General features: G+C 45.9%; 1 protein-coding gene across 3 annotated transcripts in view; it reads right to left on the bottom strand.

Moving 5' to 3' along the window:
• The window catches only part of LOC119180039 (dermonecrotic toxin SPH), a 42,701-nt gene that overhangs the window by 6,448 nt on the left and 13,608 nt on the right, over positions 1–22,645 (bottom strand). For 2 of the 3 annotated variants that reach the window (XM_037431170.2, XM_075869185.1), the window contains exons 2-6: positions 16,757–16,849; positions 11,944–12,175; positions 10,962–11,093; positions 2,234–2,353; positions 1,604–1,841 (exon numbers count right to left, since the gene is read on the bottom strand). In XM_037431170.2, the coding sequence (XP_037287067.2) occupies positions 1,604–1,841; positions 2,234–2,353; positions 10,962–11,093; positions 11,944–12,175; positions 16,757–16,810 (776 nt within the window). In that variant the 5' untranslated portion in view covers positions 16,811–16,849. Of the gene's footprint in view, positions 1–1,603; positions 1,842–2,233; positions 2,354–10,961; positions 11,094–11,943; positions 12,176–16,756; positions 17,014–22,645 lie in introns of those variants that run through there. The other variant, XM_075869186.1, reaches the window with a different exon arrangement.

The raw sequence follows: 22,645 nt of genomic DNA, 5'->3' as shown, positions 1-22,645 counted from the left end.
TTACGAAGTGAAGGTAAATGAAGACACATTCATTGACCAGGGTGTTCAATTTCCAAAGGCTTTCGTTGCCAAGGCTTTCGCAAGTCTAGATCTGCCGGCTACCTTCAACATCCTAATCCTAATCCTGAGTTGGACAGCTGTAGCCCCTACGTAACCCGAGAAGCGATATCGCCATGCTTCAGAACTTTCAGGTCATGAAGCCGATATTTATTTACTATAAATCGAGCTCGGACTCATCTGTGCAGGGGTTTGAAGACAATGTTTTTGTCATTTGATAACCTCAAGTTCAGGTTGAATCGACGCTGCCCAGGAGACAGGCAGCCTATATTTGAGAAGATTGTGCTGCTTGAAAGAGCCATTTGTTGAAAATATAATAAACGCAACCAGTCAGTGAAGACATGGAAGAAGAAGTAGATCGTGTTCGATGATGACAAAGATGGCTTCTGTCTGAATTATTCCGCGCCAGTTAACACATAGCGTCCACATAATGTGGTGCTTAAACTCGGGACGTAATATGTGGACGCTTAGTGACGATAAACAGCTCTTGTGTCGCTTGTGTCACGTGTTCAATATTTCTCTGTCCCGTTTTTGTGCTGTTCTCCTCAGTATCATGTACCAACTAGCCCTTCAAGAAACCCTTCTGCAACGTTAAACGGCACGGAAGAACTCATCCAGGAGCCATCGTCGCCATGATCGAACGTGGTCTACTTCTTCTTTGCCTTCGCTGGCTCGCTGCGTTTATTATATTATCAACACCATTATAGTAACACTATTCTCAGCCAAAGACATTTTGTGTGCAAAATAAATGTACATATATTTTTATCGGTTCACTTGCGTTCGCGATCAGTTCGAGATATTTGCTCAACTTGATAGTTTTGTCGCACGGCAACAATATTCACGGCATTCACTCGCTCTACTTAAACGAATATCTTTGCGGAGCCTCAGCATTCTGTAATAATTAGAAACAATGAGTTTCTGTATTGTTGTATCTGTATTACGGGATACTTACTGGCCTTTCAGTCAAAATATCTCCGAAATATCTCGCTACGTCGAAGACAAACGCACATCATTATTTATGTTTCGGGCTTCCAGCATGTGTATCTTGATGTCGGTATTCCAAATTACTTTTCTCGGTATCTATATCCACCCTGGTAAATAAAGATAATTTTCAGAATTCGTATATGTGATTATTGCGTCGAATAGCGCCTAGCCAATAAAGGTGCTGTAGGAACACTGCGTTGTGGCGTCGCATGTTCTTCTTTTCTTTGGTCACCTTACGCTGTTATGTGCCTTTTTTAAGAAGCATACAGCGTAAAGTTGGGAAGCATAAGATCGGTCAACAGAAACAAGCGCCTCAGACAAAACAAGCCGACGTTTCAATAAGGAGACCTGTCCTCGTGTAAGGCACTTCATCCTCATTGTTGCGTTACTTTTAAAAAGATGGCAACGCGCCTTTGGCGAAATCAGGTCCACCTGTTGAAACGTGCGCCTTTCTGAGAGACTTCTTGTTGATGGAACCGCTAATATAAGGATTATGGCTCAGGCTCTATGCGGAGGGAGATATTACATTCAATATGATGATGATGATGAACAAGAGCAGCACCTGAGTGACAGACGGAGCTGGTCCCAGATGTCTATGGTCCACTGGTAAGCTTTGTCGACGTAGCACGATTCTTCATCAGAGTCACGGTTTCTGACGATGCTGTTCATCCTTCCTGCCGGTCGTGCGTAAGAAAGGCAGTTCGTGATGCCGTCCCCTTGCCACCGATGGCCTTCAATGCCGAGTTTCCGGTAAAATTTGCCGATCTTCTCGAGATCGTCGTTGTTGCTAACGTCGAACCCTGTGCATCAATAGACAGCGGGGTCTTCCTGTATAGCACTTGAACTGAACGAATAACGAACGAAGCAACAACAAACTCACCGACGATGCAGTGATGAGCGCGAGACGTGCATTAGGTTTAATTACGCTTGATTAATGAAAACAAAAAAAGTCAAACCTAGGAGCAGAGAGAGACCGATTGCTGACTCCTAACTAGAGGCGTTGCCAGGGGCTGGCACACCATGCACGTGCCCCCTCTCCCTTCAATTTTTTTTGTTATGCAGTATACAGAAAATACTATAAAGTTTTTGCTTGGTCCCTGCCTCATATCAAGGAAGCCACATTGCCCATAAACGGCGTAAAATACGTTATCAACGAAAAAAAAGAAGCGAAGCTTCTTTTCAGGATGATTACCTATCTTGTCGATCATTTCGGGTCTTTGGCGAAGGATGGTTGTGATCGCTCCCCAGAGTAGTTCCTTATCGTCCACGCTGTGTACACACAGGAGAACGTTCAGCGCCTTCTGGATAGGGACTGCGCAACAAAAACTGAGATAAGAAATGAACAATAGTCACGTTGACTACGTGCCGCCAGCCGAAGGCGACATTCCTTATTTAAACGCAAGCCGATACGTATTTTATCTGCACTTCGCATCCCAGAAGCCACGCGTAGCACCGTTGCACATGTTATTCAATAGTTGTGGGTTCGATAGTCTTTTTTGGCTGCTTCAACGCACAAATGTCTGTCTGTGTGTCAATTCAGAAACCCGGTGACAGCTTCACCCCTTGGGCAATGCCCACCATCTCAATCTCGCGACTGCGTTTATACTTGTGAACATTGTCAGTTAGAAAGCAAATAATACGCATATTTGAGACGCAACATCAATTAGTGAGCATTAGGTAGTGTGTTTATTTATTCAAAAAATGCATAGGTGCGCCATTCTAAAGTCCGAAGTGTTTATTACGCTGCGCTGACAATGCGACGCTACGAACGGAAATGCAGGTGTTTCTTACTTATTATTGCTAAAACGACATGGTGCTGCCATCTACCAGTTTTATTGCGTTCTAAAAAGGTCACAGCATATCCACGGAGCGAATGCTGATGAGTGGCGCGAAGCGCTGGAGGGTTTGATCGCTAAACTGTGAACCATCCGCGAATATCACCCACTACACCATCAAAGACGTGACAAACACTGCATATATTTATACAAGAAATTTTATTATTGGTAAGTGGTATCTATACGTCGCTTTCATTTTCCCTTCATTATAACAGCTTTATGGTCGGTGAAATGATGGGTCGGTGACGGGGCGTAGTGGGATGTTAGTGAGGACGAAATAGGGGGCAGTTTGCACAAGTGGAACTATAGGCGGTCACGTAGGAAAAAAAAGGATGAATACAGTGGGAAAATTTATGTTTTTTTGACGCGCACCAGTATGCAAGTACACGGCCATCTTGCATTTCATATTGGCTACTTCTCAACAGTATTGGCTTTATTCGTCGCTGAAGTGGGGGATTGGTGATAGGGTGTAGTGGAATGTTTGCAAGATGGCTACATACACCAACGGAGGAAGGACGGACCCACACCCTAAGGAGCTCCCCCCCCCCCCCCACCTAAAACACTCGTTTCATTACATTACTGCCAGAGGGAGTCCATATCTCATACAACGGCTTCAGAGAAAAGACTATCGTCTCTCGACGTCTTTTGCAGTAGAGAACGCAGATACTTGGTCATTTTTTTACTATAAAGTTAAGATCATTTTCCCCTTTGTCTCATAAAGACGACATATAAACTTAAGGCTACACAATATCCAAAGGTTTCCTTATTTTTCATTCCCTGGCGAATTCAAATAAATTGGCAGCACTAGAAAGTCATGAAGCGAGTGCACTCTTCTCGTTCACGATGATCTACTGGACTTTGGTGCATTTAATCACTTATATTCAACCCAACGTTCTCCACATGTCACGGCACATGCGGGCTTTCTCTAGCGGGGAATTCGCGAGACAGCTCTACAGAATGTCCCAGGTAAATTAAGCCAGAGTTTAAAAATATGCCGGAACACGCAATTACGACGTGACCAAATGCATGTTGCTCGCCGTAGCCTGAGGTAGACTATTTTGTATGTTCTTAAATAATTTTAATTAGATCTACCTAACTAACTTTTGAAGTAACGAAGATGGATAAAAAACTTCAAGAAGAAAGTTGTAGATCAGTTTCCAAAACGTCCAAATGGATAGTTTTGAACTTTATATCTGTTATGTATTAGTGTTTTTCTGCTAATTACAAATGCCCGTGAAATAAAAAAAAAAATACCACGCGCCAAACACGCTCGCGCGTCAGTGCGCACGATAATTCTAGTGCTCCCTAACGTTCCGCGTATCAACGACACGCTTCCCTCGCACCGGTTTTTGACAGCGATGAGCAGTAACAGCGGTTATTGTTTCTGTGGCCGATAGCAAAACGTGTTCGTCGCAAAGCCACCACCATCGTTAAAAACGTGCCGAGACAGCATAATGGGGCAAATGCTATGGTCGTTCGTATGTGTAACGTTAGGGAGCACTAGAATCATTGTGCACACTGGCTCACGAGCGGGTTTATCACGTGGTATTTTTGTATTTCACGGGCATTTGTAATTAGCAGAAAAACACTAGTACCTAACAGATATAAGGTTTGAAACTGTCGAATCGGATGTTTTGCAAACCGATCTACAACTTTCTCAATGGAATTTTTCATCTATCTTCGTTTCTTGAAAAGTTAGTTGAAAAAACATATCTAATTAAATAGTATTTGAGAACGCAAAAAAATAGTCTAACTCCGGGCAGTGGTGAGCAACATGCATTTCGTCGCGTCGTAATTGCGTGTGCCGGTATACTTCTAAACTCTAACTAAAGTTACCTGAAACACCCTGTATATCTCGTAGGCTCTCGTTGTGGTGATACTGGTTGTTTTACCCCTACCAAAACGGCAGAAGGCGGTACCGAAAAGGGAAAAGACAAATTTTAGAGTGTTTGTAGTCGTAACTAACATATATGGTCACACATACTTGTTACGTTCAGAATATATGAAGTTAATTTGATTGATTGATATGTGGGGTTTAACGTCCCAAAACCACCATTTGATTATGAGAGACGCCGTAGTGGAGGGCTCCGGAAATTTTGACCACCTGGGGTTCTTTAACGTGCACCCAAATCTGAGTACACGGGCCTACAACATTTCCACCTCCATCGGAAATGCAGCCGCCACAGCCGGTATAAATATATATGAAGTTGTTGAATTAACTTGGTTAATACCGACTTGCTCTATGAGTCACCCTAAGCAACATTGCCCTAAGCACATAGGGCAAATTAGCAGGTAAACGTGATGGCTCCAAATCATCGCAATAGTTGAAAGAAAGGTGGGTCGTGTTGAAACGCTAGTTAACAAAGTTAAACGAATGGTAGCGCTTTTTCCTTTTTTTGCTTTGGAAGGGGACGACACATTTTTATTGCGTGTCATGGTTTATTCAAGGAAGACAAAGAAGTCTAGATGCTTCTCATGTGAATTTTAAAAGAGAAAAGAATAGAAAAGTGAGCCCCGTAACTATCTGCATCACAGTGCGACACCTCAACAGTAGCTCAACCTTTTCTATAAATACACTAGGCGGAATTTCGACGCTGGTGTCTCAAGGAGCTGCTGGACATGGCGTTCTAGCTGTAGCATAGGAATGACGAGTAGTACACAGGCTTTTCTAACCTTCGTCCTTTAGGCTCCGTTTGTCTTAGCGTGGCCTGCGTCCTTTTGTCGAAAGACGAGTTTCTGAACACCACGTTGCAGCTTCCTTAGTCTTTATTCGAAGATTACCCCGCATTTCCCGAAGGCATTACAGCAGGGGGGTTGCAGCAGTGACATGAAGAATTCTTCGTTTTGACAGCAGACTTGCATTTGAGGCAACTAATTTCACTTTTTTATGGCTCTAACAAAACGAAAAATGATTTTGCTAATAGGTTCATTTATGTGTTTTCTTTCGAGTTTAATGTTTTTTAGAGTGAATCACTATATGGCTAGGATTTCGTGTACATGTTCTAGGCCTCAACGAGAACTCATGTACCGCACTAATTCCGTCAAAATTTATAACTGGGTCAAACAGTATCATTCAGTGCCCCACCGAGGTGGTCTAGTGGCTAAGGTACTCGGCCGCTGACCCGCATGTCGCGCGCTCAAATCCCGGCTGCGGCGGCTGCATTTTTGACGGAGGCGAAAATTCTGTATGCCCGTGAGCTCAGATTTGGGTGCACGTTAAAAGACCCCAAGTGGTGAAATTTCCGGAGCCCTCAAATACGGTGCCTCTCATATTCATATGGTGGCTTTGGGACGTTAAACCCCACATATTATTATCATTCAGTACAGGCACTGTGCGGTATTGCATTCCAAGCCTTACAGGGTGTTTAGTTCATGCCACACCTATATCACGAAGATTTTCGCTTGCTTGCGTTATAATTTGTAAAGAACGGTGTGATAGTTCTAGCAATTGTTTTATCGAGCCACCTACTCAGTCGTTGAAAGCGTTGCGTGGAAAACTACGCGAAACGAGCGGAACTTAATCGATCAGGAATCCTTTCACGGCTCTTGACAAATTAAATTAAGGTTGTCCTGTTTGCCACAGAAAGGTTACTGTGGTTAACAGAAAGGTTACTTCCTAAAGTGGCTGCTATCACACAAGCTAAAGCAGCAGCATTATCCAAAGGAATTATTTGTTCGAGCTTTCGTTTTTTTTCCTTCGAAGTGAAGGTCTTTGCGCCAGCGACAGATTATGAACGAGTGAGAAAGCTGACGGAGCCGCTGGGCCGCGTCGGCTCCTACATTCGAAAGGGGTGGCTGTCATGCATGACGTCGACGCCTCAGCGGGCAAGATGGCGGACCTATGCGCAACTCTGCTACCTCCCGACGCAAATTATATGAAATAATTCTTTGGTCAGTTGTGTGCAGATCCGTTAGGTGGCGTCTTGCTTTCCTCATATTCGCAATATTGGCGGTCATGCTGGCACTGCAAAGATATGGTGTTTCGTGATAGCATGTCGCCGTTCTGTGGCGCTATGCGGGCAATCAAGAGGAAAGTGTCGCTGCAACGCTACTGCATTCACCGACTTTAATGCCCGTGACACACGAGAAAAAGTGAAGTACCTTGAAGTGAACCCCTTTTGTCGCCAAAAGGGACCATTTACAGAAAGGAGTTGCGCCGATCACACGCGGCACCAGACGCAGCAACTGCCGCTGCCATGGGAGTGCTAGTGAATAATGCGGAAGGCTGGGCCAGTTGGTACAACATAATGTGGAAGTATATGATCGCACAAGCTAGAAAGAAAAGCACTTGACAGGAAAGACACTCAACTTACAACTGAACTTTTATTAGAAAACATCAATTGCACGAGAACACAAACGCGCAGGCGCAACCAACTATCACTTCAAAGTGCCACGGCCATACGGGTCGTTGTTTGAATGATCGACTCCGAAAACATGCGACGTCCTTGAAGGTTCTCGCAGGTGGCACGCACTTCTCGAAGCACTGCAGGGATTGTGGGTGCAATGCGCAGTTTGGCAGCACAAGAATTCTGGGCAAATCTAAACACAGATTGACCAGAAAAATCATGGAACAGAACAGATTAGGGCGAACGCAAGCAGGTGTATCAATGTTCCTTCGGTAGCAATAACTGAAAAAGAGGTGTCTTCTTTTGAGCTGTTGAAGTAGATAAACGTATACCTCCTTTTCTTTTAAGTAAGGGGGGGGGGGGGGTTGTAGCACTTTGTAGTGATAATTGGTTGCGCCTGCGCGTTTGTGTGCTCGTGCAATGCATGTTTCCAATAAAAGCTCAGTTGTAAGTTCAGTGTCTTTCCTGTCAAGTGCTTTTCCTTCTACCTTGTGTGCTCATATATTTCGACGTGGTGCTAGTGACGTCATGCGGTCGTTTGAGAGTACGCCTTTCCAGGTGCTAGTGATGTCACGCGGGTGTTTGTGAGTACTCCTTTCCGGGCCGAAAAGTAGACAGGATCTTTGCCGGAGAGGAGTTACTTCTTTGCCGTGTGTCACTGCACCGCCTGCCCGGAAGATGTCCCCTTTGTCTAAAGGAGTTTAGGATGCCCGTGTGTCACGGGTATAAGAGCCTTGCGATGCGGCGGCGGCATTGCTTCAAGCCACAAAGAAGGAGCACGAGGGAACAAGTCTGACAGACGTATACGATACTGGGATGGGAAACACGTATACCGCGTCTCCCGCGGAAAGCGTTCGAACGCACTTGTGACTCAGGCAGCGCTAGCTGCGCCACCTAAGGTCCCTAGATGAAAACAACTTGTTTCATGTAGGGACCTTAGCGGATGGATGGATGGATGGATGGATGGATGGATGGATGGATGGATGGATGGATGGATGGATGGATGGATGGATGGATGGATGGATGGATGGATGGATGCATGGATGGATGGATGGATGGATGGATGGATGGATGGATGGATGGATGGATGGATGGATGGATGGATGGTTGGATGGATGGATGGATGGATGGATGGATGGATATGGCTGTACCCTTTAGAACGGGCGGTGGCTAGCGCCACCAAGCCGTAATACCTAATGAACCAAAAACTATATTTATTTTTTTTTCCTTAAAAAGTGAGTTTGAGGATTCGTACTTTGCGGTGAAGAGTTTAATTTTCACTAGTGCCTTGACTTTAGCCACCAATCAGATAACCTCCTTCTAGTTAAGTCTACCCGCTTAAAGATTATTTTGCCCTCTCGGTCCCTAAACCCCAGTGCTTCGAAAAACTCTGCGCCATCATCCTGAACTATAGGGTGAAGCCCTTTACAGAACATTATCAAGTGTTCGGCAGTTTCTTCTTCCTCTCCACACGCACTGCATACTGTGTCTACCCCTTCGTATTTGGCCCGATATGTCTTGGTTCGCAGTACTCCCGTCCTGGCCTCAAACAGTAGAGAACTACCCCGAGTATTATCATAGATCTTTTCCTTGGCAATTTCCTGCTTAAAAGTTCGATAGATCTCTAGTGCGGACTTCTTAATCATGCCCATTCTCCACATGTCAGTCTCCGTTTCCTTCACTTTCTTCTTAACCAATAGTTCTTTTTGGTTTGGCCACCTGCTGTTTTCTAAGTATTTACCAGTCAGCTTCCTGGTTCGCTTCCTCCATTTTGTATCAACATTCTTCACGTACAAATAGCTGAAAACCTTCCTAGCCCAACGCTCCTCCCCCATTTCTCTCAATCGCTTCTCAAATTTTATCTTGCTGCTAGCTTCCCTGCCCTAAATGATGTCCATCCCATATCACCTTGTACTCCCTGATTTGGTGTATTCCCGTGAGCTCCTAAAGCAAGCCTGCCTATTCCACGTTGCTTAATTTCTAATCTTGCTTCAACTTCTGATCTCATGCACAAGACCGCATTGCCGAACGTCAGCCCAGGAACCATGACCCCTTTCCATATTCCTCTCACAACATCATACCTATTGTATTTCCACAGTGCCCTATTTTTAATTACTGCTGCATTCCTGTTACCTTTAGTCGTCACGTATATTTCGTGTTCCCTCAGATACTCGGTCCCATTGCTTATCCATACGCCCAGATATTTGTATTTATCTGTTATCTCTAGCGTGACCTCCTGTATTCTAAGCTCACTACCTTCGTTGTCATTGAAAATCATGACTGCTGATTTTTCCTTACTGAATCTAAAATCTAACCTATCTCCCTCATTACCGCAGATGTCCATCAATCTCTGCAAATCTTCTTTGTTGTTGGCCATTAGCACTATATCATCTGCGTACATTAATGCTGGTAGTGCCTGATCAATAAGTTTTCCTTGTTTGACTAAAGAGAGGTTGAAGCCCAGTCCACTTCCCTCTAATTTTGCCTCTAATCCTTGTAGGTACATCATGAATAATAAGGGTGACAGGGGGCACCCCTGCCTAAGCCCCCGTTTTACCTCTGCAGGCTTGGATACCTCTTTTTCCCACTTTATAACTACCTTGTTACCTTTATAGATACCCTTTAAAAGATTAGTTACTACATGTTCCACGCCTAGTGTGTCCAGTATTCCCCACAAATCCTCTTGAACCACGCTATCGTACGCTCCCTTGATATCCAAAAATGCTAGCCACAGGGGCCTGTGTTCCTTTTCTGCTATTTCGATGCACTGCGTCAGTGAGAACAGATTGTCTTCCAACCTCCTGTGTTTCCGAAACCCATTCTGCATTTCCCCCAGCACCCCCTCATCCTCTATCCACGCCTGAAGTCTTTCCTTTATAATCTGCATCGCCAGCCTGTAGACCACTGATGTCACTGTTATAGGACGGTAGTTGTTTATGTCAGCTTTGGCCCCCTTTCCTTTATAGATCATGCTCATCCTGCTAAGTTTCCATCCGTCGGGAACTTCACCATCGATTATTATTTTGCTCACTGCCTCTCTCAAAGCCTGCTTAGACTTCGGACCTAATGTCTTTATCAGCCTAATTGGAATGCGATCTGGGCCTGTTGATGTACTACTAGGAACCCTTTTCTCAGCCCTTTCCCACTCTTGTTGTGAAAATGGAGCCATTGTACCACTTGATTAGTCCTCGTCTATTTTGGTGTATAAAGTACTTCTTTGTTGAATTTTTTCTGTCACCCTTGTTCTTATATATTCAATAGCTTCGTCCCCTTCTAGCCTAGCACCTTGGGCTGTAGTTATAAAACTCTGCTCTAGGCTCGTCTCATTTCTTAGGGAGTTTAGATGGTTCCAAAATTTCGCAGCTGCCTTTTTATCTTTTTTATGTACTTCTGCCAGCCACTGAGCTCCCTTCCTTCTAATCTTTTCATTGATCAGAAGGGATGCATCCCTTCTACAGCTTAGAAAGGTTGCCCATTTTCTTTCAACATCATCTGTCAGTTCACCCCGCTGCTTAGCATGTCTGTGTTCCCTAGAGGCTTCCTGACGTTTTGCTCACCCATCATGCAGCGTCGCGTCACGGCCACTCCCTGAACTAAGGCATGGCACCGGTTGAGAAGGGCTTGTTTGCGCAGGCATTGAAATAGGTAAAAGAGGCGTTGGTGCAACTCACGCGTCCAAATACTATTGGCCAATAATTGCCAGCTCATTGGGCGTCGCCGGCATACTGTTTTTGCTTACCTCCGAGCCAGAGATGATTCAGAAGCTTATTCGCGACGTCGACGCCCGCATCGTGCTTTTTGTCCGCGTAAAGGGTAGTACTCTTGAGATCCAAAAACAGAAGAGCCAGGTTGTTTTCGTATTTGCCCCCGTCTGAAAAAAAAAAAATCTGTGCTTTAACTAAACTTCCACACGCGACCTGTCGAAGCCTGTAAGTGCGTCAGATATACACCTACTTGGTATTCACTTGCAACAGGGCGTTATTTATTTATTTATTTATTTATTTATTTATTTATTTATTTATTTATTTATTTATTTATTTATTTATTTATTTATTTATTTATTTATAGACCCGCTGTGATGGTCTAGTGCCTAAGGTACTCGGCTGCTGGCCCGCAGGTTGTGGGATCGAATACGGGCTGCATTTTCGATGGAGGCGAAAATGCTGTTGTCCCGTGTACTCAGATTTGGGTCCCCCCAAGTGGTCGAAACTTCCGGAGTCTTCCACTACGACGTCTGTCGTAATCATATGGTGGTTTCGGGACGTTAATAAACCTCAAGGTTTATTTGTTTATTTGTTTATTTACTTATTTAATAAAATATACCTGTATCACCCCAATGGACACTACAGCAGAGGGGTTGCAGTGAGAAAAAAAAAACAAAGTAATTTCATATACACAAAGTGTTGTTAAACACATCGCTGTCCAATATGTTCGCAATGTTAGGTGATAGAGCATTCAATTCTCTTACGGTTCGGGAAATAAAGAAGACTGAAGACGCCACCTCCGAAAGAAATTCATGGACTGTCTTTGCATGGTCGAGTCTCCGCGACACATAAGTGGATAACTTGACATTGTCACGTGGTCGTGACGTTGAAGAAGGCAGCAGTCTCTATGTCCACAATTAAACTGTTCAATTGGCCATAATTGTGCCCGGCAATCTAACAAAAGGACGAAACACACTCGTTCATAACATAAGTCGGACGAGCAAAGAAAAATCTTACTTGTGGTCCGACGGAGATACTGCAGAAACGCCGGCACTTTTTCGTGACGTTCGCACCAACGGGCGCAGTCACACGGTACGCCGTGGAAGAACCAGACCGCGGTACCATTACTGTCGAATGTGACGTCAGACTCGATGGCATTGGCTCCCAGCTCCATGCCTTCGTCCACTTGCCAGATGGCGTTCGTCATGTGGTAGATGTTGTAGATGGGCCTGCGACCTGAGCCGCTTGTCTAGATAGAAAGAGAAGCATTCACTGTTGTCGTTATTTCATAATAACGCGTGGATTGGTTGTTTGAAAGTGTGGTGTGTTGTCAGCAGCGATATGAAGCAGAGTATCAGGTATGCTAACAATAATGGCGATCAGCTGTTTGTGGAGGATGATAAATGAAATGCATATATCGGTATGCCATAGATTGCTCTGAACTAGCGAATATATTTTATTGGTTTAAATTGAATATATAAACCGTAAGGAGGAATGTTAGCAGCGGCGTTATCGATTACACCAGCCGCAGCCTCCCCCTTTCCTTCTTCTGGAGGCGAAGCAAAGCATCCCTAAGGAGCGATTGAATTTCTCTTTAGACATACAGTGTATACAATGCTAGAACGGAGCTTGCCCAAACTTGCAAATTTTCATCGCGGCAATGACAAGCTTCTTCTGTGCACTTCACTCTGATTGCATAGACAGTCCGGCTGCGGAACTCCCCATCCCACCCACGTCCGGCATTTAGGAAACATAAGCCTGTTATTGCCCCATGCATTCTTTGAAGTGTCTACAAATCTGTAGCGACGGCTCATACTCTAACCCAGAGGCCTCGATAAGGGAGGACCTGCAAAATACGACGCGTTCGTTTTTGACTGGTTACATGCGACCTGGTTCAGACATCGGGCTTGAGAAACTTCGTGCAATGTGTCATCCTGCAGTATGTATGTAAAGATGGACAGAGGGCACGGATAATATATTTGAGGCTGGCTAGACGCACCTAAGTGAAAATGCAGTGGAACATGGATAAACTGGCTTGGTGACGCTGGGCATTCTTCTGCGAGTCGTTTGATCCGCGAAAGCCTCTGTCGCCTATATGGAGAGCGGTCCGGGGTCCTCGCACAAGCTTTGATCAGCGATACCCACTTACATCTCTGGCAATTCACCTACAGCGCAGAGAGATTGACGGCACAGAATCCTATCTTGGAAGGATTACCACCGAGTCAAATTTCACCAAAACGAGAATGGCGAGACTTGACAACCCACTGCTCTCACGTAATCCCTGCATGGTGTGCCTATTTTATACGGATGAGGAAAAAAATGGGAAGTGCCCGTGCCATATATGCTACAACTATACGGGCTACTCCTTTCGCATTGGTATGGCAGACACCTCTACATGCGACTACTGCGGAGCTGAAGAGACCATTGAACACGTCCTGTGCAGCGGCGCTTGCTACGACACACAGCGATGCCAGCTCCGGGTGGTTTTGAATCAACTTCACTCCAGACCATTTTGTGTGCAGAAGATTCTAGGACCTTGGGCATCTGCCTCAGTTGCGCAGAAAGCGACTAAAGCACTGCTACTTTACTTAAAGTCAACAAACCTGAGCGACCGCCTGTAGACTGTGTGTGCTCCCTCGAGTGCGCTCGTGATTGTGTGTACCTTCTTATCTCTCTACAACCTCTTTTCTCCCCTTCATTCCTTCCCCAGTGCAGGGTAGCAAACCGGATGTGCGTCTGGTTAACCTCCCTGCCTTTCCTTGCATATTTATCTCTCTCTTTCACTGTACGGGGTATTGTTCCTCTGATTCTTGCAATACAGCTTACCGGAACTGCGTAGCGCCGGCAAGAATATAACCTGGGCACAATTCAGAGCATTCAAGTCCAAGCACTTACGATTTGCCTTTGGGTTACCCCGCAGGGCCTCAACGGCTGAAACCAATGCCGCCGCACAAGATTACTCAATCAAGATACGCATTATCACCGAGAACATGCGTAGGCACCTCAGGCATTATGCCAGGACCCCTTCCCACCACCTGGCGAGCCTCGCTGCAGAAAGTCCCCGCACGACACACGGTTCCAGTGTGCTCAAGTACCGTTGATAATTTACTGTGATGTACGCACCTGCGTGGAAGCCACTGCTCCCTTTTTAGGGCTTGAGCCGGCCACGAGTTCCCTTAACGATCCCAGAAAGAAAATCACGCCTACCAACACATGCCCTAACACAATTAAGTCCATATATACTGCATATACATATGTCTACTTAGGGCAGGTAATAACCGCAGAGCCGAACCACGAGTTTGAAGTAACTAGAAGAATAAGAATGGGGTGGAGCACATTCGGCAAGCACTCTCAAATTATGACAGGTAGATTGCCACTATCTCACAAGAGGAAGGTATATAACAGCTCTATCTTGCCGGTACTTAGCTACGGAGCAGAAACCTGGAGACTTACAAAGATGGTTCAGCCTAATTTGAGGACGATGCAGCGAGCAATGGAAAGAAAAATGGTAGGTGTAACGTTAAGAGACAAGAAGAGAGCATAGTGGATTAGGGGACAAACGGGGGTTAAGGATATCATAGTCGAAATAAAGAAGAGGAAATGGACATGGGCCGGGCATGTAGCGCGTAGACAGGATAACCGCTGGTCATTAAGGGTAACTAACTGGATTCCCAGAGAAGGGAAGCGGGTTAGGGGGAGACAGAAGGTTAGGTGGGCAGATGAGATTAAGAAGTTTGCTGGTATAAATTGGCAGCAGCAAGCACAGGACTGGGTTAACTGGCGGAACATGGGAGAGGCCTTTGTCCTGCAGTGGACGTAGTCAGGCTGATGATGATGATGATGATGATGATGATGATGATGATACTACATATATACTGGACGAGAACTACAGTGATCACATGCGCATCTACACAGATGACTCGGCTACGTCGTCCAGTTCTGGTGAAGCAGTGGTTACACCATCACAAGGGGTACCTCTGCGATTTAAGCCTGCGACGACGTCTACGGCAGCAGAACTCGTGGCTCTACGTTGTGCACTGGAACTCATTGATTCTGAAGAAAAACTGAGTGACTGGGCTGGGTTTTCTGACTCAAAACCGACAATAAAGTGCCTGCGGTCAGTTCTTCGACACGGATGTCACGAATAGTTGACACATGACTCCGTGAAACTTGACCACCTCTCAATACGAAAAGGCCTCGACATTGTATTTCAGTGGTTGCCTGGCGGTATCAGCGGGAATTATTCCGCGGCTAATGCTGCTCGCGCGTCGCATCGGGAAGCAAACATCTTTCCGATTCGGATTTCAACAGACGCCGTGAGGCAGATTTGTCAAATAGCCCGCAGTCTCACATTGAATGTGTGGAACGCACCATACATACGATGTACCAGACTACATGACCTTGACGCTTCGCTAGAGCTCTAGAATCCATCCGGCCTACATCAACATGAAGGCTTTCCTACTGCCTTTAGCTGGGAGCTGATTTCACCAAAGGATCATCATCATCATAATCATCATCATCATCACCACCACCACCATACTCATCATCATCATTTTGGTATATATACGCCTACTGCAGAAGAAAGGCCTCTCCCATGTTCAGCAAGTAAACTCGGTCCTGTGCTTGCTACTGCTACTTTATACTCGCCAACTTACTAATCTCATCAGCCCCCCCTGATTTTCTGTCTCTTCTTCACACGCTTGCCTTCTCTGGGAATCTAGTCAGTTACCCTTAATGACCAGAAGTTATCCTGCTTACGCGCTAGTTGCCCGGCCCATGTCCATTTCTTCGTCTTTATTTCACCTATGGTATCCTCAACTCCAGTTTGTTCCCTGACCCTCTCTGCTCTCTTCTTGTCTCTTAAGGTTACAACCATCATTTTCCCTTCAATCGCTTGCTGCGTCGTGGTATATGAACCAAAGCACGTCAATTGGAATGACTGATAGTGCGGTATACTATGTTTGCGACACCGACGATAATATCGAACACCTGTTGTGTCACTCTCCTCGATCAGTCTTAGAAATACAAGTACAGTTGCCAACGCAACTCGGACACTGGATGATGGGACAATTCCTGTGCGGGTGCCATTACAGCGCCGTCCACATCTCTCGACAGCCCACAAGGCAGTGAAAACCTTCTTGAGCTTTTTGTGGACGACAGGTTTGTGATATCGCCTCTGACTTGCGGTGGAATTCTACACGCTGCAGTGAATTTACTCTCTCTGTCTTTCCTTTTCCTTCTCTTCCCTTTCCCCTCTTTCACACATTTCTTGTCCCTGTCGCTCGGGCTCTTGACACGGAGGTCCTAACACGGAGGTCTCAAGCAGCGAGTGTCACTCGCTACTCATTCCAGCAACAATATTTCATTATGACTGAATAACAGGCTGTAGGCCTGGCTATTTCCATGCTGTATGTGAAACATAGCTCTAAGGGTGACTCTCTTCTCCTCCGTTCTCGAAAAAAGAACGAACAAGTGTCAACAATGAGAAGCGCTTTCTGCAGCCAACTGAATTGTTCGCATCAAATGAGCATATCATGGTGAAAAAAGAGAGTCATCTATTAAATGCCCAATGAAAAAGCCTCACGAATTGACCAGTCGTCTTAGACCAATGTATAAGGTTCCTAGCGAGCCTTTTTTTTTTCTGTATTGTAGCTGGTTTGAAGAGCACAATTTTCCGCACATACATCATCTCATTTTATTCTGCGACATTCCGTCAGTAATAAAAATCGTATGTGACGCTTAAGACGTGCAGCAACTATCGCTAACAAGCAGGCTTCTAGTACCAAAAAAACAAAAAAAAACTAGCGCGCTTTAGTTGTGTAAGACTTACCAGTTGCGGAGCGGTCAGCAGAGCAACCGCGACGGCCAGGAACTTCGCGTGCATGATCTATCGTTTCACTTCTCTCTCGTTCAGCCGGTCAGCCTGCAAAGTTTTGACGTCACTGAAGTTGATGCAGAGTCAGTTCCCCCAGGAATCTCTGGCCAGTGCAGCACGTCAGAAAAGGCGTTCCTGACAAGCTTCCTACATCAATCGGCCCATAAGAGAAATATGATGACCGACGCATTTCGAAACTCAGCGCGTGCGCGCGAGGGAGTTGATAAACAAAACGTCAAGGTTCTCAGAGCCGCTTTTGCTAATGTATAAATATGGGACAAGTATCTATGGAAAGAAAACTAAAATACGAACACGCATTCAGATACTCAAGCTGAGATGCACGCACAGGCGCTCTTCCGTTTGCGTAGCAGATATAATCAGATTAAGCAACGCAGACAGCTTCTCCGGCTCGGCCTCTTCGCTTTGTCAAAGCTCATAGCAGAGCGTTTAGTTATGACTGATAAACCACGTGCGTCGACTGGGATACTCTTAGTTGTGCTACTTTGTTCTGATATTCCTGGTTTATTGTTACTGGTGTAAGGTCAACGGTAGGACATTTTATGGCGACGAGTGCTCGCTGTCTGTGTTTTCATAAAGCAGTGATGACTAACGCACACACATATCTTGTTCGGAAACCCCTGCGGAACGGTGGCTATGGCGATGCTCATTTTGCCCGCCACGGTGGTCTAGTGGTTCCGGCACTCGACTTCTGATTTGCACCTGGCGGGATTGAATCCCGGCCACGGCGGCCGTGTTTTCTATGGAAGCCCGTGTACTTAGATATTTCCAAAATCTTGTGTGACGCCGTAGTGGAAGGCTCCCATACTCATAAGGTGGTTTTGGGACGTCCCCTTCCAGCAGGTATCACGCGATATCATTTCAGGCTGCCGATCCGAAGTTGTGAGGTCGATCCGGGCCGCGAGTTTGATCTCTGTTAGATTTCGGTGGAGCCGAAATCCTGGAGGACCGTGCCGCTAAGGAAAATCGCATTTTAAAATAGCGCGAAAAAGCTCGAGCACACATCTCGGCTCTCTGCTAGCTTGGCTTTTTTTTTTTTTTTTTGAAGCAAAGGGTGTAGTAAAGGGTGTAGCAAAGGGTGTTGCTTCACAATACGTTGCTTCTCAATGTCGTCTTCCTTTGGCGTTGCAAACACAGATATATGCCGAGTCACAGTAACTGAGTGAGGTTGCAAAAGAAGATAATGATAATAATGAAATGATCCTACCCCAGGGCAGTGGGAGTGTCAGATTATCGGCTCTAAGTTGGTGATCCCGCAGAAACGTTCTCAGGAACGTTCAATCTGCTGGGCTTGATCCCCTGAATGCCTGGTCTTCTGAGCACGTTCGGCAATTGGTAGTATTGTACTTAAATACTATTGTATTTAAGTACATTTAAAACTATTTAAATACTATACTATTGTATTTAAGTACAAATAGTTGTACTTAAATGCTCTCCGAGTCCACCGGGCGAGTTAAAGGTCTGAGCTAGGCGATGGCCAGGAGTTCCTGACTACTGACGGCTTCTTCTGCCCGCTCGACAGACCGGTTGATGATGTTCACTGGCAGGACGGTGCAACACAGTCTTTCTGCGCGCGCTGAGAGGATCACTAGAGGCCTAAGTTTACCCCAGTGTTGGGTGTTATCCTTCGGCATCCCCACAGCATGTGTTCCAGAGTGGCTCTGAACCATCGTCCTTGCCAATATGTCTTGCATATGTCTTGAACGGGAGGTTTGGGGTCGCCGGGTCCGGATAAGTTTTCGTCTGAAACTACCGCAAGTCGATCGACTTCTCTTTAAATAATTTAAGCACCCTGATTTGATTGATTGATATGTGGGATTTAACGTCCCAAAACCACTAGATTTGGGTGCACGTTAAAGAACCCCAGGTGGTCGAAATTTCCGGAGCCCTCCACTACGGCGTCTCCCATAATTATAGCATGGTTTTGGGACGTTAAACCCCACAAATCAATCAACGTCCCAAAACCACTATATGATTATGAGAGACGCCGTAGTGGAGGGCTCCGGAAATTTAGACCACCTGAGGTTCTTTAACGTGCACCCAAATCTGAGCACACGGGCCTACAACATTTCCGCCTCCATCGGAAATGCAGCCGCCGCAGCCGGGATTCGAACCCGCGCCCTGTGGGTCAGCAGCCGAGTACCTTAGCCACTAGACCACCGCGGCGGGGCATTTAAGCGCCCTGCTTGTAGTCCATTCGCTTTCTCATATCGCTTGGTCACACGGTGGTCAATAAAAGCTCATAAGAAGGCCAAAAATGCTCATTACCAGTGAAAAATAAACTGACAAGATGCAGTTTGTTATAAACTACAGAAATAACTAAGAATTGTTGGCACTAGTTTACCTCAAATAGCGAAAAACTCATATGAAGCATCCGGCTGATACATGCGCCACGTCAGAGATGGCGCCACCACCTCGGCATGAGCGCGATTACCCTGGGAATCACTGTGTTTCCCGTGCTACGCACATCCTCAAGTTTCGCGATAGTGGTGCTTGTATTAAGCGGTCGATTTAGAACTACACCAAGACCTACATAAAACTACATTAGCGTCGTATGAAGCACAGGAGGCAATGAAAAATTGGCCCCGTATCTGCATGCTACACTGCAAATGTCGCCGAAAGACAAAAGCCTTGCGTCTGAAGAGAGAAAACAAAACGTTTATTTGATGTTCTGCGCAAGAAAATCGGTGAATGGTATTTTGGAGGCGCTGCGTTAGAGTGCCTCGAGCGTGCAGCGGAGGTGAACGAGCGCATCAAGTCACGTCCCACGTGAGAAATGAGCGCTATCTGGCAGTAATCCTGGAAACCAAGCGCGTGGCGTGCGCGCCTGTCTCTGAGGTGATAAGGTTTAGAACGCAAGGCGACGGGTAGGTGCAACCACGTTGTCGTCTTAGCCAAGCGTTGGAAACACTTGCCTTTTCGTGCAAGCCTTGAATGGTCAGAGCAGCGTGATCAACGCTACGGTCCTTAGAATTTTTTATGTAAGCTTTTTCTAGTAAAAAGACACACATACAGAATATTGATGTGTTGCTATGGTGCCTCAGATATGCGCAATAATTGATTTTTAATTTACAATCGCACAAGTAAGAACGCTAAAACTTGAGCAATATTGGTGGGCACTGCGGATGGTGTCGGCCGTTGAAAGTAATGTTTGGTCGCTTTGACATAGAGTTATATAGAAGGTTACTGTATGACTTTGGTGCCGTCTTGCGTACAGTTAAAGGCGGACAAAGAGAAAAATATATCGAGAGATAGACAGACAGACCAAAAGTTTTGCGCCGAAGGTCCCCAAGAAAGACTATCGCCTATAAAAACGTCAGGGCGTGAAAACACGGGCATGAGAAGGAAGTTAGGATAGCACAAACGCCTTGGTGTCGTCACTTCCGTCTCGTGGCCGTGTTTGCGTGTCCCGTCTTTTTTAGGAGCGAAGTTCCTTAAGCCCGCACCCCGCCACCACCGTCAAAGTTCCCCTCTGTATCATCGCTTGCTCACTATCACAACTCTCTCCCTTTTTCTTCGTCTTTGCCCTCTCCCCTCAAACCGGCGAACCTGTTGACTGGGCTTGTTCGCGAAGCGCCACGCGTGCCACACACTCGCTCGCTCAGTCGTGTCCGCCTCGGAGCACAGCTCACGCTCCCCACATCCGCTCCCCACTCATTAAAACAGGCAGCGACACCAGGCGCGTAGTCGTTTAGAAGTACACGTTGTTGGGCTAGTCGGCTCACGTTCAATTAGAAGCCAGGGTTGCGTCTATTTGACGCAAAGAAAGGAAGGGTTCAAGGGTAGCACAAATCGAACGTTTTCTCTCATTATTCCATGACGCGAAATAGCCACGATTGTGGCTTCTAGTTGAGCATAGTCATTTGTGTACCATTTCAATAGAGCTTTGCTCATCGGTTGTATTAACACACGGAATAAATGCTAGTTTTTAGAAATAATACATACAAACTAGCTAAGCTCCCTATACTATATTTAAACGCAGACTGTTTACTTATTTTTTGACGAGGCGGAGGCAAAATGCCCCTTTGTAATTTTAAATGTTGAATTGTGTCATCAAATTTGGCTAACCGAAGCCCTTCTCGACGGCATGCCCCAACGCAAGTCGCTTGATCCCTGAACGTTGTTATTTATAATTACAAAACACCATTTTGTACCTCGATCACGCAATTTTAAAGGTCAGTGTACGTAGTGCACATGTTTACCGTTAATAAATATGACAATGACTTGTCCTACTCTGTGGTACAGTGCTTCTGGTGCTCGGCTGCTGACGCGAAGGTCATGGGCACGATGGTTGCATTTCGACTGAGGCGAAATGCCAGAGGTACGCGTAGTGTGGGTTATCAGTGCTCGTTCAAAAATACCGCATGCATGATTGAAATTTCTATGCATAATGACGCGTGGTTCACGCAATTAACACGTGAAACCCCACATAGCATTGCTCCAATTACGCCTTGCAGTGGGCTATGCATTCTTATATTTATTGGCAATTGTAGGAACGCGTATGCTATCAGCGTCGTCGACTCTCAAGGCCGAGAGTTATAGCGTCTGCCACAGTCAAGGCACGCAACTCAGACACAGCGGAAGAAGCGGCAGTCGCTCTCGCCACCACCACCTGTAAAGACGCCGCGGTAATTTTCACTGACTCGCAAATCGCTTGCCTGAATTATGTGAAGTATTGCGTGACAGCTGACGCAATTAACACACTGACGGCGAAGCTCTCCACTTCCATATAGCTGCGTAAGCTGGGTTCCTGGACACGAGGGTCTACAGGGAAATGAAGCGGCTCACGCCACTGCCCGCGAGCACGTAAGCCGGGCTGCCCTGGGACCAAAGGATACCGGATCCGTGGCTGCAGAGATGGAGGTAGTAGAAAACACCTACTCGGGGCTACTTCAACACTACAAACTGGAGCGACGGGTGTACCCTACACCCCATCCAACACCAACCAAAGAAGAGAGCGTGATTTTCAGACGCCTACAAAGCAACACTTACATACATGGCATATTAATGCACCGCCTCTAACCAACGACACATGGCTACATGTGCCCACTCTGCAGCGTACCAGACACCCTGGCACACTTGCTCGTGGAATGCCAGTGCCATGCAAACAACGATGTGCAATTGGAGCGGAACCAAGCCACAAGAATAAACGACGACCACCTAATGGAAACGTGGTAGGCCAAGCTCGTCCTCAGTGACCTGGAAGACCAGCGAAAACTCGTCGCCAGGGCCAAGAGGGCAGTCGAAGCCAGAGTCCAGGAACTCTCCCACCTTAGGGTGACACCGGGTCTCGCTCGGAACACTGTTTTCTAAATAAACGTTTACTTCTCTCTCTCCCTCTCTCTCTCTCTCTCTCTCTCTCTCTCTCTCTTTCTCTCTCTCTCTCTTTCTCTCATGTTTCTCGGGTAACGCAACTCGGATTTGTTCCTGACCTGACGTATTGTGATTTCAGTCAGGGTGTCGAGTTATAAAAAAAAAGAATTGTGTTCATTTTTAGTACAGCTTACTCGGTTGCACGCCCATTCAGTGCCAGTTTTCTTTGCAGTCAGTACGTTTGTGTAAGTTTTCAAAAAGCTGGAAGGGTCAAAATTATCAAGCCATTAAAGGACAATAGCGCCGATAAGTGCAGAACATTAAAGAAAACAAACTGGTGAGATCAACCATAAAATTAAGCAAAGAAAGTGCCCCCCCCCCCCAAAAAAAAAGAATTATTTCTTAAGGTATTGACGGTTTAGGATCGTTCCGAAATTGACTCGTCATGAATGTGGCACATAACTAACTGTAAAGTAAAACGAAAAAATGTGAATAGAAAATAGTATAACTGCC

Source organism: Rhipicephalus microplus, chromosome 7 (assembly GCF_043290135.1).
Source record: "Rhipicephalus microplus isolate Deutch F79 chromosome 7, USDA_Rmic, whole genome shotgun sequence".
Lineage (NCBI taxonomy): Eukaryota > Metazoa > Arthropoda > Arachnida > Ixodida > Ixodidae > Rhipicephalus > Rhipicephalus microplus.
This window is presented reverse-complemented; position numbering and strand designations above follow the sequence as displayed.